The sequence below is a fragment of the Heloderma suspectum genome, chromosome 2, assembly GCF_057233095.1.
Source record: "Heloderma suspectum isolate Gila_16-S chromosome 2, 16-S_ref, whole genome shotgun sequence".
NCBI lineage: Eukaryota > Metazoa > Chordata > Lepidosauria > Squamata > Helodermatidae > Heloderma > Heloderma suspectum.
In genome coordinates, this window is record NC_139459.1 from 337,072,219 (window position 1) to 337,089,634 (window position 17,416).

General features: G+C 49.0%; 1 protein-coding gene across 2 annotated transcripts; it reads right to left on the minus strand.

Annotated features, from left to right (window-relative positions):
* Nucleotides 1-934: 934 nt before the first annotated feature.
* Nucleotides 935-17,105, minus strand: LOC146355088 (serine/threonine-protein kinase pim-1-like). Of its 2 annotated transcripts, none has more exons than XM_084832517.1 (6): nt 16,875-17,105; nt 11,765-11,865; nt 7,266-7,316; nt 6,786-7,152; nt 4,667-4,843; nt 935-3,455 (listed from the first exon to the last, which is right to left on the minus strand). In XM_084832517.1, the coding sequence occupies exons 1-6, from the start codon at nt 16,957-16,959 to the stop codon at nt 3,298-3,300; spliced, it is 939 nt and encodes a 312-aa protein (XP_084688643.1). In that variant the 5' UTR covers nt 16,960-17,105; the 3' UTR covers nt 935-3,297. The 2 variants fall into 2 exon arrangements, with proteins under 2 accessions (XP_084688643.1, XP_084688642.1); XM_084832516.1 differs by lacking the exon at nt 16,875-17,105 and adding an exon at nt 11,962-12,195.
* Between the last annotated feature and the right edge of the window lie 311 nt (nt 17,106-17,416).

Here is a 17,416-nt window from a genome sequence, read left to right on the forward strand (position 1 = left end):
GACAGGAGAGGCCGTGCACATTCTAAATCACTGCCTGGATACAGTTATGGACTGGATGAAAGCCAATAAACCAAGGCTGAATCATGGTAAGATAGAGAACCTATTGGTGGTCAGTTCCCAGGTCCATGAATTAGTTTACCTGTCTGGATGGAGTTGCATGGCCTCTGCAGGGCCAAAGCCTGTGGGCGCTCCTGGATCCATCTTTTGTCACTGGAGGCCCAGGCGATCTCAATGGCTCGGAGCATCCATTGGCATCTTTGGTTGGTGTGCCACCTACACCCACCCCAAATGCAGAGAGCCTAGCCACGTGGTTCATGCACTGTCAACCTCACAACTAGATTACCGTAACACGCTCTGTGTAGGGCTGCCCTTGTGCCTAGTATAGAATGCAGCAGCTAGGGGAGTCAGCGGGGTGCCCAGACACGTAAACTTTACACCTGCATTAAAAGAACTGCACTGGCTGCCCATTAGCTACCATACCACATTCAAGGTTTTGCTACTGAGACAGTAACAACTTGGGACCAGGATACCTACCAGACCATCTTGCCCTGTATACACCCAGTCTACTTTTAAGAATGTCACTACATGACACCACAGCAGCAGAGCTCCTCAGTAGTGGTGCCCACCCACGTCTGGCTCAGGACACAGTATGTGGCGAGTTCTACACACCTTCTGAAAACATACTTGCTCATGCAAACTGATTATAATGCTTGTGTGTGTGTGTGTGTGTGTGTGTGTGTGTGTTCGTGTGTGTCTGTAAGCTGTAACAGTTTGACAGATTGTATTATGTTTTTTATGTGTTTTTTCTATGTAAACGACATAAGATATTTAGATATATTACGCAGTATCCAAATAAAATAGTATTTTGAGTTATACAGACTTTGAATTTGTGTAGAATTTTGGGTGCAAATAAAAACAGTCATTTCTTTTTCTTATAAAAGTTTATTTCATCCTGGAAAGGGCTTTGTGGATGCTAGAGCCCAAATGGGCGAGGCACTGTGTTATGTGGTTGCACAAATGTGCATGGGAGGCAGTAACAAAGCAAAACACACACACAAAAATCCACAAGTACAAAATCAAACCCTGAACTGGCATATAAATACTCTTTAAGTACATCGCCAGAGGCAGCAGGCTCGGAAACTGATGCTGGCAATTCCCTGGGCTGGTTTCTGGTTCTCGCAGCCCCCGCACCTCCTCTCTTGGCTAGTACTGTGCCCCAGCACCCACTTGTGGGAGTCTGTCTCAGTGAGGACGGGCAATGCCAGGAAGCTGGCGTTAAAACAGACAGGAATTTTAAGACTGCTCAACTCTCCAGGGTCTCAGCCTGGTGTAGGTGCAAAGATCCACAAATGCACTTGCCAGCTCACCCCTGGGGAGTGCATGCTTCAACCTGGTGACAGCAGCATCAGGGAGAGCCATATTTTAGAAATGTGGAAGGGCTCTTCTTGGTGCCACACTGAGCCTTGGAAAACTGCTCAGGAAGCAGACTTCTCACTGTTTCCCAAGTGTCTCAAAAGCTCAGCACAACAGGGATGAGATCTCACTCCTCTTTCCAGCTCAGACCTGGGGAAAGAGGGCAGGTTATTTTCACCCCTGATCACCCTGGTTTTTGAACACACTGTGACATCAAGCAAGACTCTCTCCACTCCAGCGTGGACGGGCTCGTGGCAAGCATACAGGCTGGCCCAAGGCTGTGGACCCTGTGAAGGGGATGCAACTGAATAGCAAGAGTCTCCACTTCATTTAGCCATTGTCGGAAGAAACTGCCCATGAAGCGACTATGAAGTTGTGGGGCTTGTCCTTCAGTAACTGGTAGACAGGAGGTCTGCAACAAAAGGAGAAGCATACTTGGCCAAAAGAATGGCAGTCCTCCCCACCCAGGCTTGGAAAGCTCTGAGAATCCTTAGAAGTACAGAACCTGAACCCTTTCTAGGGCCAATGGACAGACCTGAGAAGGCCCCCACCACAGCCCCACCTTCAAAGCTCCATTTCCCATAAAAAAACCCCAAGAATTATTTGGCCTGATTATTTCATGTGACCCAAGGGCTCCATGCCATGGACTCCTATCGTCCCCTCAATCTGTAAAGCTAAAAAAAGTTGGGTGGTGGTGGAAAACACTATCAGTAGATGGAAGTAACGTATTTATTCAGCTTCAAAATAGATATCTGCAGCATCAAGCATCTTCTGCACTAACTGAAACCTCAACTGCACTTCCAAAACTCCACTTGGGTAGAGTGTGATCAAAGGGGCCGATGGGACAATTTGGAATGCCCACAAGCGCCAGCCGTATGCAGCTTCAAGCTCTCCCAGGAGGAGCCGGCAAAGATGAAGAAGGTCTGTGAAAAGCAGCCGGACTTCTACAGACAGCGTCAAAACAGAAACTGAGGAGTCTTCAAGCTGCTGGTGGGCATGAAAGCCAGAAAATTAAGCCAGTGCTTTCACTAATCTTCCAGACTATTCCTTTGTTAAGAAGTTCAATAAAATAAAATCTTGCCCTTTTGGCTTGTTTTTTCCCTTGCGTGCACACTTTGAGGAGGTTGGGCCCTCTTTGTTTCTCTCTTTGCTTTTACTTCCCTCAACCTATAAAGCAGAACAAGATGAAGAGAGAGAGTGAGTGCACAAACCAGGTCAGGCACTGGAAGCTGGGTTCAGACTTGGAATGGCTGGACAGGAATGGAAATTTGGGGTGAGGAGGGGAGATGTTACAGTATCCATGTCACCTTCTGGCTGGACCGGAGAAAACATTTCTACACCCAAAGATATGGCAGCAGGTAGATGCTTTTAGTATTAACACAGGAGGAAGAAGCAAAGGTTCCCAAAGGAACGTCACGCTAAATAAATAAGAATCCGGCACCTGCAGAGACATTGCCAGAGCCATGGTACATTAAAATGTTCATCCAGTCCTGCTACCTCAAGGAGGTCCCGAGGTGCTCCAATACCGATCAAGGTGGGCCTGCACAGAAGCCTTTAAACATTGTTTGCTTGTTGCCAGCCTTCTGCTCTTTATCAATGCCTGGGGGCAGGCAGAGTCTTTGTGTAAACAGAACAGGGCTCGTTGGTCTCTATTGTCTTGGGTAGGGGCCGAGTGTCAGCCCCATTGTCTAGTTGGTTGGGCAGGGTCACTGCCATGGACCTGGGATTTCACAAGTCACCCCCAGCGGCAACACCTCTGCCAGGGGCGGCCGCTCAGCTAATCAGCAGGAATAAGAGACAGTGGTTACATCAGCCTGTGGTTGCAGGAGAAGCCAAGTTGCAACTGTCCCCTCCGTGACAGAGGCTGTCCAGAGGCCACCATAGTCACAGGCTGGTGCCGGCTTTAGGGACCGTGGGCTGCTGCACTTTGCGGCCACTCTGCTCCAAGAAGGCCAGAAGCCAGGGGTGGGCCAGGATCTGCTCCAGGGAAGGTCGTTTCTCCGGGGCCAGCGAGAGGCACCACTCTATCAAGTGACGGCAGTCTATCAAGGAAAGAAATCACCATTAATGCTGCACCGCCCAGCCGGCAAAGCACTTTGCAAGCTTTGCCTTGTTAGAAACACAAACAAGCAAACCACAACGATTCCCATTTTAGAGATGGGGAAATGAAGCTGAGGAATGATCACTTTGCAAGGTGACTCAGGATCGTGTCACAGTAGGGCAGGGTCTATGTGTTAATACTCAATTCAATTAAGAAATGCAAGAAGTCATTCACATGGAGCACATTTAATCAACTTAAGAGGTAGGCTGGTCCTGTCACATGTGACTACCAACTCTCCATAAGTCCCAACCATTGTGATGTTCTAGGGCTAGTTGGAAAATTAAGAATGAGTAAGTCACCGGATCCAGATGGCACACACAGAAAATCCTTAAGGAATTCAGCAGTGAAATTGCCTGTCTCCTAGCAATGATATGCAACTTGACATGTAAATAAAATTGGTCTGGAAGATATTTTACAGAGCACAGATTTTTAATAAGCCAGGAAGTTACAGGTCCAGAAGCCTCACATCCATCCTAGGTAAGTTGACAGTAATTTGCAGAATTCACTGCCACAAGATGTATTGATGGCTGTTTGCTTAAGAACATAAGAAACTGCCTTATAATTGAGCCAGACCAATGGTACATCTAGCTTAGTATTGTCTATACCAGCCAACCCCTTCCCACCCACTACCTAAAGCAAATACCCGAGATCCAGAGAGCTTTAAGGCCAGTGTGGTGAAGGCAGCCAGAGGGGGAAAAAGAGTTCCACCAGGTGGCAGTGGAAGACACAGGAAGGGAAGGGCAAAAAGGGGGTGGGGCACCCCACTTCACCTGTTTTCCCTTCCACTCATGGAACAGGGCATCACTAGTTAATGATAGCGTGTATATACCAGTAATACTAAGTCATGCTGTGGAGACTGATGCTGATCATCATAGCACCACCCTTCTCCAACCTGGTGCCCTCCAATTCCCAACGAGGAGCAAGTTGTAGACCAACAAATCTGGAGTGAACCAGGATGGGCGAAGGATGGTGCCCAAGTGCTCCCCCTGCTCTCACATCACTGGAAAGTGTCAGGTGGTAAAGAAGCTTGGGGGGGGTGAATGCATAAGCGTGCTGTGACTGGAGTCCAACTTGACCCAGGATAGTTGACAACCGTATCTGGCACATGTTCAACAGCTGAAGCTCAGCTGTGGCCAACAGCCGCATCCATACCTGAGGATACCCGGCAGTGATAGTGGAGTTTGCCAAGGAGGATCTCCTCATCGCGCTCAAAGGGGATGTCCCCACACACCATATCGTAGAGCAGCACTCCCAATGACCACACAGTGGCAGGCAGTCCATGGTACCGGTGGTATTTTATCCATTCAGGGGGGCTGTATACCCGTGTGCCTATAGGGATGGAAAGGAACAGGTGAGGCCATGCCCAAAGACACTCCACTGGAACTGAAATGCTTCAGCCGAAGCATTCACCACCCACACGAGGCAAAGGGTGGCCAGACCCAAACTGCAGAAATGAGATACAACATTCATATTCAGACAGGCAGCAGAGACAAGAATTGACCATAGGCATACTGCACCTCCAGGTTTCCCCATCTATAAAATGTGATTCTATCTGCAGACTTATTGAGACGATAAATAAAATTCAAATTATTAAGGCTTGTCCATGCAAAAGAAGAAAAATGCCCTCTAAGGTAATGTTTTTGATGAAGGAGAATTCATCATGTGAGCCCTCAGCTGCAGTCTAAGGGATGTATCCAATGTTAGTCCTATGTAGAGTAAACCCATTGCAATTAATAGAACTTAAGTTAGACTAACATTGGATACAACCTAAAAGTAGTGTAGTCCAGACATGGGTTCGCTACCTCAGTGACAACTAGGCCAACGATTTATGATACGTACACAAGAGCACACTCCAATACAACTGAAGTATCCACCATCTCCCGACTCTGTGTATGAATAGATCAATTAACAGTTACTAACATCCAACTGGAATTTCTCCTCCACACGAACACTGAAAGTATTTGTCAGCTCGGACGACTATAACAATTAAGGGGTAACTACTCCACTTTACTATGATCAAGCATGTCACAGCAAGAATGAAGCTGTCGTCCTGAGACTTAATCTAGCAATTTGATCTTCTTTAGAAGACAACAAATAACAGTTCTCAACTGAAAAGAAATATGTCACCTTCAGAAAAAAAGAGCAGACTGCTTAGGCCTTCAGTCTACTTTTGATAGGAAAGATTCAATAAACAGCATAAAGAAAGTCTCTTAATTAGCTTTTCGTTGTGTCAAATGCAAATGGTGAGACACAAAAAAGGGCTCTCACAAACCTCTCTCTGTGTTCAATGAACATGCGGAAGGGTTCTCAGGACCACAAGGCGTAACCCTGCACATCACCTCATCCCTCCTGACTACCATCTGCTAGACATTCAGGAGGAAGTTCATCAGAGCAGGGGGTGCAAAGTTCTGGTGGTGGGCAGGGCTTCACACACAGCTCTGAAAACCCTTCAGCACATTCAATAAACACGCAGAGGGGTTCCTGCAAACCTTCCTGTAGCCACTCATTTTATACTGACTATGGGCACAATCCTATCCATGTTTAGACAGAAAAAAGCATGGCTGGCAGGGGAATGCTGGTAGTTGTAGGATTTTTTTCCTGTCTAAACATGCATAGGATTGTGCCTTAAGGCACAAATTGGGTTTTGCTTTCCTGACAGGCCCAGTAAATAGAAGAGCTCATACCTGTCCCTACCAGCTTCCTGCACTTCCACAGGGAGGCTGCCTTACAATTTGAAAGCTTCGGCATCAGAATCATTTCTCTGGTTGGGGGCATTAAGTGTATTTTAGACCAAGCTATTTCACAATGGATGGTATGACTGTGATGGTTCTCACGCTGCAGAGAAGCGGAGTCCTGATTTGCTCGGAAGGGCCATTGCTCAGTGGTAGAGCACACACTTTGCATGCAGAAGGTGCCCAGTTCAATCCCCAGCTTCTCCGGGTAAGGCTAGAAAAACCTGTACCTGAAAAACCCTGCAGAGCTCCTGCCAGTCAGTGTCAACAATACCGAGCTAGGTGGACCCATAGTCTGACTCAATATAAGGCAGCTTCCTATGTTCAGAGGTTGCACCTATATTTTCTTCACCCATGTGCTCCTCACCACCAAAAGGAAGCTGCCTTAGCCCAAGTCAGGCCCTTGGTCCCACTAGCTCAGCATTTTCTGCACTGACTGTCAGCAGCTTTCCTGGGTTTCAGGCCAGGGTCTTTTCTGGTTTTCTTCAGACCTGGAGATGCTGCCTTCCCTCCCTCTCCTTCACATGTAGCGTACGCACCGTCAAACTCTGTGTATGGAGAATCCCGAAGCAATGCACCTGAGCCAAAGTCTATGAGCTTAAGGTCACCCTGCAGGAGATCTACCAGGATGTTCTCGTCCTTTATGTCCCGGTGCAATACACCACACAGGTGGCAGTGGTGCACCGCCTCAACCACCTGCCAGAAGTAACTGGCAGCCAAACTTTCAGGGAGCGGGCCCCGGTCTGTGATGACATCAAACAGGTCCTGAGACACAAGGGGGCGCTCCATCACGATGAAGTACGAGTCAGGCTGCTCAAACCAATCCAGGAGGCGGATGACACCTCGGCAACCTGGGGATGACACCTTCTTCAGTAGAACGACTTCCAGCGGAACGAGGGTACCATTCTAGAGAAAGAACAGAGATAAATAGGTTGATTGGCATTTTGCACTGTCTGCAGCCCAAGTAGTAGAGGGGTCAGCACTGCAAGAACCATCAGCACAGAAGAACCAGAACTCACCATGTGCTGGAACTGCAAGACTCGCTCCTTGGCAACGTATTTAATAGCCACCTGAAAGAAGAAGGAAGAGCAAGATGTAAAGGACCAAAGTCCCATACTGTAGTCATCAATCTTCTTAGACCTGAAGCTGGCCCTGCTGCAACCCTGCAGCGGGATCTGACCCAGCAGTCAAAGACCAATGATCTACTGGATTCCAAGCACAAGTTTCTTTTTTGCAGTGGTGTAGTGGTAAATTTCAGAGTGCAGGCACTCATCATGACAATTCCCATAGCCACGCCCCCAAGGAGAGCCCAAACTTGCAGGCAACTGTGTCGATCCATATCAACAAATTAGTTCTAGCAGTTTTCATCTCTACCCTGGGCAGCTATTCTGTAAAGCTAATGGGTCTTAATTGCCCATTCATGACCAGGCTACCCTAAAACACTTTGCATTACAACAGGGAACAATATATTGTTGCTGGGAAAATTCATTTCACCCTAGCTATTGTAAAGATTGCAGCTAGGTTCAGAGGGAATGGGAATTCTGAGGGGAGTGACAGATAATGTCAGCATCCCGCTAATCAAAAAGGCCCAGTGCTTGGACCCTGCAAGCCCTGGCAAACTACACCACTGCCTTTTTGTCATTAAACTAGGAGGAAGAAGACACCTTCTGCAAACTACACAACCCTTCCAACCCATGGCAGATGGCCTAAGTGTTGCCTTCGAGAAGGAATGTCAAAAGAATATTGAAAAGGTGACTACTTGGTATACGAAAACAGTACGTCTAATTCAATGTTATAGATTCTCTTATGACTATTTTAGCAACATGAAACCAGCAAAGGCTGATTCTTTTCAAAAACACTGTTAAAGATGTTATGTGAACTACACTGGATCAGCTGTATTATTTTTATTTTTTATTTACTGAATTCCTTAATTGCCCATCTGGCTGGTCACCCAGCCACTCTGGGCGATGTACAGCAATACAATTTTAAAATAATAAAATTCTACTTTAAAACACTGTATTTCTAAAAATACCCTAACCCACCCCAAATGCTGGCCTGAACAACCACGTTTTTAATGCATGGTGGACGCTCATTAAAGAAGGGGCATGGCAGAGTTTCCTAGGGAGTGAGTTCCACAGAGTGGGGGCCACCACAGAGAAGGCTCTCTCCCTTGTCCCCACCAGCCTAGCTGTTCTGGCTGATGGGACAGAGAGAAAGCCATCTGAGGCTGATCTTGTTAAGCGGCCTGTCTGGTGTTGCTGGAGGCACTCCTTAAGATAGGGAGAATCTATTATGTGATAAGTACCCCATGGTATTCATGAGAAACGCTGGGCTGGATGAATCACAGGTCGGAATTAAGATTGCTGGGAGAATTATCAACAACCTCAGATACGCAGACGATACCATCCTAACGGCAGAAAGCGAAGAGGATCTCAAGAGCCTCTTGTTGAGGGTGAAAGTGGAGAGTGCAAAAGCTGGTCTGAAACTCAACATTAAAAAAACTAAGATCATAGCATCTGGCCCCATCACTTCCTGGCATATAGAAGGGGAAGAAATGGAAGCACTGACAGATTTTATTTTCGTGGGCTCCAAAATCACCGCAGACAGTGACTGTAGCCATGAAATTAAAAGACGCTTGCTCCTGGGGAGGAAAGCTATGGCAAACCTAGACAGCATAGTAAGAAGCAGAGACATCACCTTGCCAACAAAGGTCTGTATAATCAAAGCTATGGTTTTCCCAGTAGCAACGTATGGCTGTGAGAGCTGGACTGTAAGGAAGGCTGAGCGCCAAAGAATTGATGCTTTCGAACTGTGGTGCTGGAGAAGACTCTTACGAGTCCCCTGGACCGCAAGGAGGTCAAATCAGTCAGTCCTAAAGGAAATCAACCCTGAGTGCTCATTGGAAGGACAGATACTGCAACTGAAGCTCCAATATTTTGGCCACCTAATGCGAAGAGAAAACTCCCTGGAAAAGACCCTGATGCTGGGAAAGACTGAAGGCAAAAGGAGAAGGGGACGGCAGAGGATGAGATGGCTAGATAGCATCACTGATGCAATGAATATGAACTTGAGCACACTCCGGGATAGAGCGGAGGACAGGATGGCCTGGCATGCTATGGTCCATGGGGTCACGAAGATTTGGACACGACTGAACAACAACAACAACCCCATGGTATGATGTGATCTAATTTTCTCATGGAGTATGGGAGTTCTTTATGAAGTCTTACCAAATACCCAATTAAGAGAGCACTGATTGTCCTGCTATTTGAGCAGATACCATCTTTGGTTGGACATGGCTTTCACTGAATTATCCCATATAATTTAAGATTCTCTGTCCATAACAAAGGGGATTGTTGATGATTTATCACATTACAAAAAATTAAGATCTAAATTGCTGGAATGTCTCCTCACTGGAAAGTCTACTTACTTAACCCACCCCCCAGAACAAAAACATCAGAAATTTTTCTTATCTATTTGAGATGAAGATGTGCTTGAACTGGTGGCTTCTTTTGGATGTACAGCTGCAAACATGCACCAAAACTGCTTTGATGTGCATGCAGTAGATTGATACATGTTTTAAATGACAACTGAATGTCCATGATCAAGAGTTCTTAAAGGGCAAATGTTCTGCCCTTTGGGGAATAGAGTAACCTTAAAAAATGTGGTGGCATACTAATCTAAGTGTCATACTATTCCTCACCACTAGCCAATCCTGATGGTCATACCTGTGGTCCCCAGAGTTCTGAACAAAATATAGCACAAATGGGATTCCAAACCTTCTCATCCACAGCTTCTGAACACCTAAGATTTTGCTCACAATAGGAATGACTTAAACACATGCTGGCTATTGACAACCAGTAAACCATGTGTGTATTTTGTAACCAAGTATCGGTACTCAAGTACAAAATGTAACGTGTGAAACAACCCATAACAGATAAAGTGTTGAGTACAATTGTGGACTTGTTGTTGTTCAGTCGTTCAGTCGTGTCCGACTCTTCGTGACCCCATGGACCATAGCACACCAGGCCTTCCTGTCCTGCGCTCTCTCCCGGAGCGTGCTCAAGTCCATATTCATTGCATTGGTGATGCTATCTAGCCATCTCATCCTCTGCCGTCCCCTTCTCCTTTTGCCTTCAGTCTTTCCCAGCATCAGGGTCTTTTCCAGGGAGTTTTCTCTTCGCATTAGGTGGCCAAAATATTTGAGCTTCAGTATCTGTCCTTCCAATGAGCACTCAGGGTTGGTTTCCTTTAGGATTGACTGATTTGACCTCCTTGCAGTCCAGGGGACTCATAAGAGTCTTCTCCAGCACCTACTTATAAGGCAACTGGGCATAGCCCAATGTGGACACTATATATACCGTAAATAGCATCAGTTTGTTCCTCATCACAGCATGGGTGTTTGCTAGGTGTATATTTCTACTTAACAATTAACTAGCTAGTTCCCAGGAAACCCAGTTGATGAGCCATAATGGGCTCCACATGAAGGAGACTTCACAAGCAGTCCATCACACCAGGGAGTCTACAGACATAACTCTTAAAGGACAGAGCACGGGCACAGAACCCCAGGGCCAAATCCAGCCCTTCTGGACTCCCCGTGATTTCCCAGCTGTTGTGCAGCTTCCCCCCCCCCCCGATCCTAAGAAGTTGACATGCCTCTCCTAAGGCTGAGTTACTGGCAACAAGAGCTTTAAGCTACAAAATGCTGATATTTGGGGCTCCACCCCCTCTGCCCTCAGCCCCGCCCCCCACTGGGATGTAGCCTCCAAAAGTTTATCTGAAATGAATCTCAGCCCATGGGCTAAAGCAGATTGTGCACCTCTGGGACAGAGACCACCCTAAATAACACGTTTTAGTAAACATGGAGAGACAGAAGGGTCAAGATAAGGAAATCACACCTACAACCTGGGATTCAAAAGGTAATGTGCACCCATTCCGTCTTTTCCTCGTTTCTTTTCTGGTTAAAAAAAAAGATGGAAGTGGTGGGAAAACATGGGAGGATTGCAAGTGGGAAACACCTACATCTGTAGGATGTAGTTCCCACCCCTAAAATTCTGTGAACAAGACAGGGCAATGGGTGCCTCATCTAGAAGCACCCTAAGCAAATGCTATGGACTTTCAATCGAGGGAATGACACATCTTCCTGCCTCCCACATACCCAGTTCGTTTGTTCCTCTTTCTTTGCAGATGGTAGACCATAAACTCAGCCCGGAACGGGATCTGGCGAGCATGACCAGGTGTGGATAAGCCACAGGGATACCCCCACCACCTCCCCTAGAAGACGCCACTGCCCTCTTCTTCCCCAACCTGGTGTCCTCCAGTTGTATTTGGCTGCAACTCCCATCATTCCACGCCAGCATGCCGGGAGTTGCAGTCCAATATATTGGACTGTCCAATATATAACTTGGGCACCAAGTTGGGGAAGGCTAAAAATCCGTTTTTGTACTTGTTTGTTCCGCAGCTTTTAATAATTTTTTTAAATCTTTTTTTTAAGGCGCCGCTCGCTCGCTCGCTCGCTCACCGGTTGGGAGTCGCTGAGCCGCGTCCCAGCGTAGACCGTGCCGAAGCCGCCGCTACCGATCAACGCTCCCAGGCGGTAGCGCATCTCCAAGGCGGTCTTCCCTGCGAGAGAGAGATGAAGCGGAGGGTCAGCGGTTTGCGCAGGCTGCAAAATCCTCCTCCACCCGCCTCCACCCGGGGCTCCCGTTCGCAAAGTACCGAAGCAGCGAGGCTCCTCTCCGGCGGCATCTGGGGCCAGCGGCTCTTCAGGAGCGGGGCGGCAAACGGGGCCCGGCGCCAGCAGCATGGCCAGCCGGACAGCGAGCGACCACGCCGAGCAACCGGCTTAAAGCCCTCCTCCCGCGGGCCACGCCCTTCCCTCGCCAATATTGCGGCGGCCGCGTGCGCCCTGGAATCCCTGCGCCGCGACCAAGACTCCAACCCCACGCCGCCCCTGGCCAATGGGAAGGCGAGCCACAAGAAGCGGGGAACGGCTCCGCCAATCCGAAAGAACAGCGGAGTTCGCTCTCCCGCCGGCAGGGCGGGGCTAAACCGCCCGGGGGATAAAACAGTCGGCGAGGCCCAGGGGGCGGGGCAGGAATAAATTCCACGCGGCGGGGATGTAGAGTCTCCAACGAATCAGAAGGGCAGCGGCGCGCGGCAGCGGCCAATGGAGGAGAGGCGCGCGAGAGCTCTGTCCTCGCCCCGCTCGAAGCTTGTTTACCTACGCGCGATCTACCGGCACGCTGGGCTTGCGCTTTGCAGAGCAGCGGCGGCCTGTGCTCAACCGCACCGATGCCAAGCTCCGTTCTGAGACCGCCTGAGCCCATCGCCTGTTGGCGGGCTCTTGTTCCCGGTACCGAAGCCCTCGCTGTCGTCCAGAAGGGGTCTAAGTTGCGATCACCGGCGGCTTAAAAGCAGGGGCCGGTTTTCAGCTTCGATGCATTTACGGAGCGGGCATTTGTTGCTAACCCTCAGGTGAACGTGCTGATGAGAGGCAGCGTGCCTGCGGCTCTCTGCGCACCTTGCTCCCCAAGCCACTGCCAGCCTCTTTCGGTTATATAACCAGACACTCAAGCGGCGGAGCTATTCCCAACACTTTGTTGTTGTTGCAAACGTAAAATGCAGATAAGCATCGCCTCACGGACTGTGCACCACCACTACGGCTGTCTGATCGAGACCTTGAGTCAACCGAGAAGGACCTGTTATCGCGGTGTCGGGACCCGCTGTAGCTGCTAGAACATTTCCCGTTCTGTTCAACCCTCCCTAGGAGGCCTGTCAAGATCTGGACCTAGCAACCTCAGCCCACGCAAAAGAAAAATAAATTCACAAATCCAACGAAAGACGACCACTCAGTCATTCAGATACGTTGTAACGAAGGATGAAAACTGCTATTTTGCGAATCTGGTGCGCTAACCACCTGTTTTAGCTAACCACGCCTAAAGCAATTGTCCTAGGGCTAATACGCTCCTGATTCCTTGTGGCCAAAAGTGGGGGGGAAACAAAATTCCACCAGCAGCCAACTTTTCATACTCGGGGGGGGGGGGGATCCCTCTCTACATCGCTGGTGTAGTGGCAAGAGTGTTGGACTAGGAGCTGGGAGATCCGGGTTCTAGTCCCCACTCGGCCATGGAAGCTCACTGGGTGACTTTGGGCCAGTCACAGACTCTCAGCCCAACCCACCTCGCAGGGTTGTTGTTGGGAGGATAAGATGGAGAGGAGGAGGATAATGTAAGCCGCCTTGGGTTCCTTGCGAGAGGAAGAAAGGCGGGGTATAAATGCAATAAATAAATAAATAAATAAATTTATATAATGTACTTAAAATCCAACATACGTTCTACTTACACTCATTAAAATGAATGGGACTTAAGTTAGTCATGGCTAACGGCCCATTCATTTCAAATGGTCTACTTTAAGTAGGACTTACCTTGAATTCTACCCATATTATACACATGCGCGCGCACATCACCATAGATCAGTTTACCATCTCTTCTTTCCAAAGTTCCCTGTCTCCCCTACATGTTACTATCCTCGTCATTTAAAGTTCAACTTCGATGTGTGTGCGCGCCAGTGGCCAGACTTGGACCTTAACAGAGACCCATCCTAGCACTTGGATTTGCTGGCCGGTCACACACGCAGCTTCAATCCCTTATCTTTCAAGCGGGGATTTGAATGAACCAGCTGGGGAAATGACTAATAAGAACGCCGCTGATTAAATGAAGTGAGACGCTGGATTTCAAAGCACTTTCCAGGCGAGCAGATGCCCCCAAATCAGCCTAATCTAGACTCCAGATGACCACGTCACCTTTTCCATCTCTCTCAGCAGACCCCCCGAACGAAGTTTCACTTTCCCGCAATGCAAGCCTTAGAAAAGATAAGCCGAGAGAGACGTAAACTGCTTGTTTATCTAAGTTCCCCTGGAATGCGAGAAATTCCCCCGAGTCGGGGATCTCTGGCCATAAACGCTTTGATCCTGGCCGTGAAGGGGGCAGGGTTGTTTGCTCAGCCCGAGAGAGAAGAACTGCTGCGGTTGGCAGTGGTGCGGGGAGGGCAGCCTGGACAGGACAGAAGTTTGCCACATCACGTAGCCTTCCCCCGCCGCCGGGCAGGAAAACAGACGCCTTTGTTTATTGTGTAGATTGTGGGTGCCAGGAAAGGGCGGGGGGCGGAGTAGGGGCTCTATAAGCACCATCACATGAGAGAGCGCTGCAAGGCAAAGTTCTGGCTAGCTCTGCACCGTGGCAATGATAAAGGGTGGATCCGAAAGGGTCATTCCAAAAGTATGTCGGTGGGGTGGGAGGAGAACAAAGTTGTCACAAGGGCCAGAGGGTGACACGGGCTGAAAAAGAGTTGCTGACCTGTGTTTCCTTCCTCAGGAGCAGTCATTTAGCACAGGGGACGAGGAGAAAGCAAGTAATGGGTTGTATCCATTGTTAATCTAACTTAAGTTCCGTTCATTTCAGTCTGTCTACTTTAAGTAGGACTAACATTGAGTACAACCCCCTTCCTCCCCTCTGAGTGGTAGTTTTGCAAAAGTGTATACATGTAGGTAGAGTTATCAGCAAGCTTTACAGTGAAATCTTACACATGTCTACTCAGAAGTAAGTCCGAGTTCAATGGGGCTTATTCCCATGTAAGTAGGTATAGCTATTGCAGCCTTACAGTGCAACCCTATGCATATCTCTCAGAAGGAAGCCCCATTGAGTTCAATGTCTTACTCCCAGGTAAGTGTGCATAGAATTGCAGCCTTAATATGTCAATAAAAAGAGGACCTTCTCAATTTGCTGCACCTAAAGGTATGAAAAATCCGTGCTGGGGTGTCACATGTGTACTGCATTGGCTAACACAGGGATGGGCAGAGGATAGATCTCCAGATGTTTTGGACTTCAACTCCCAGAAGCCCCTGCAAGCATGGTCAATGGTCAAGACTGCTGGGAGCTGAAGCCCAAAACATCTGGAGAGCTCTTTTTCTGCCACCACAGAGCTAAAAGACTGTGCAGTCAAGTCCTCCTTCAAAGCCTACCTCTCCCATAAACTCGCTAAGGAGATCTAAAGAAGGCACTCACTCTCATCCCCACACTCTCCTTGAATATAAGGGTAATGATACCTACCTACCTTACAGGCTTGTTCTGAAGATTAGTGAGATGACTATACCTTGGGAGAGTAGTAATGTATGGTAAGGGAGAGTGCCTAACTTTTTTTTTTTTTTAAGATGTGTGACACACTTTGGGAATGGCAATTCCTAATGGTCAGGAGGCACAGAACAGCCTGCCATCTCAGTAGACTGTTTGTCCTTTTTACAGCTGTTGGGCACAAATGAGTGCAGGCTGGCTGTGGGAAGCAGGAAAGGCTTCAAGGTCAAATGCTGGGAGAATACACCATCTCCTTTTCTCTTCTCCCCCCTACCACCCCAATCTCTATCCTACTTAGCCGGCACCTAGGGCTGTTAAGCATTCAGTGCTCGCGCCCACTTAAACCCAACTCCGAACCTAACTTAGATGAAAGGGGGGGGGGAGAGAAAGAGAGAGAAAGAACCTGGCAACGGCAAATTGATAGCCCGTAAGACTTACACTTTAAACGCAGGAGCCAGACGCTTTTGCAAAGCCAGCAGCGGCCGACAGAAGTCAGCAATGAGCCCTCTTCACACTTGGCAACCAGCAATGTGACGGAAATATCCCAGAGCCGGGCTTCTCAGACTTTGTCAGGGCAAGCGTGGTGTTCCCTCCCACAGTCAAGAAAAGAACCACTCAAGCCTCTATAAATGTACGCCACACAGGCAGAAGGCACGGCTTGCAATGTTATCTCTTGTCCATAGCAAGCAGATCGGGGTGGGGTGGGGGGGGTGGTACACGGGCCCACAACCTGATTTAAGACGTTTGGGGAGAAAAGTCGATTGCTCCATCCATTGATCCCCAGCCTTAATAGAAGCAGCCCAGTTTTTCTGCAGCCCTCCCTGCCAATGACCTGCCTCCCGCTGCAGCTTCACCCGTGTCATCGCCTCTCAGTAAGGGGCCGTTAGCTTCTGTAAGAAAATCCTTCCATCTCCCTACCACCACCACACACACACCCCGTGGAACCCTGGGGACTGTAGTTCATTGGTGTGTGTGTGTGGGGGGGGGAGAGTTAGAGAAACCTCTATTTAAAAAAAAATAGTAATAATCTCAGACCCTCAGCAAACTACAATTCCCATGATTCTTTGGGGAAAGCCATGACAGCTGAACTGATACGAAGCCAATATAAGCGTGTAGTATTGACAAGATATGCCCTCTAAGGGTTCTCAGAAGCTTTTGACATCAGGCAGGAAGCCCATGGCCCAATGGGCAATGTGTGGGTCTCCAGAGTCGAGGGCAATGGCTCAGAAAGACGAGTCAGTGCCCAGGGCTGGGGCACGAAGGGGGTTATCAGATCTGACCCGAACACAAAAAGCCCGGTTCTTCCTCTCCCCCCACCCCCGGCCGAGATGGCACCTTCTGCAAGGAATAATCCATCTCCTTACAGTCCGTTCATGCATCATTCTCTTTTCTGAGCCTCTGATTCTTGAAAAGCTCTCCCCAGAATTAGGAACCTTCGAACCCAACGCTCAGCCCGAACCGAGGGCTCCCCCTTTGCTCCGCTTCCTCCTGGACACTTACCCTGAGTCGGCTCATCTTTCGGGAACCCCGGGCTAAGCATGCTGCGGTGGATCTTGGGAGGGTAAAGCACCTGTACCGAGGACATCGCGGCCGCCTCGGCCCCAGTCGGCAATCGCCGAGCAAGGAAAGTTCCGAAGAATCAAAAGCCGCCGAAACAGAACTCTCGCGACCCCGGAGCAGCAACCTGAATCCCAGGGTAGCCTCACGGGGTTGGGAAAGCGACGCGGGCACGCCCCCCGCGGGCAGGCCACGCCCAGTTCTCGCTCCAGGCCGGGCGGGGCTCGCTTGGCACCGCCTCCTCCCCGCTCCTCGCTGCGCTCCCCGATCTATAGGTCGATCTCTCGCTTTGCAACATGAGACGGACGCGCTCGATGCTGTAAGTTCAAGTCAGTGACCTCTGTGCTAGTGGAAGCGGATTCCTCAGAAAGTAACAGCGGCCAGCGCTAGACTTCCAAAGCGGAGTAAAAGAATATCTGAGGGCAGGCTGGCATCCTATACACATTTGTCTGCGAGTAAGCCCTGTTTGCCCCAAGGTGACTTAC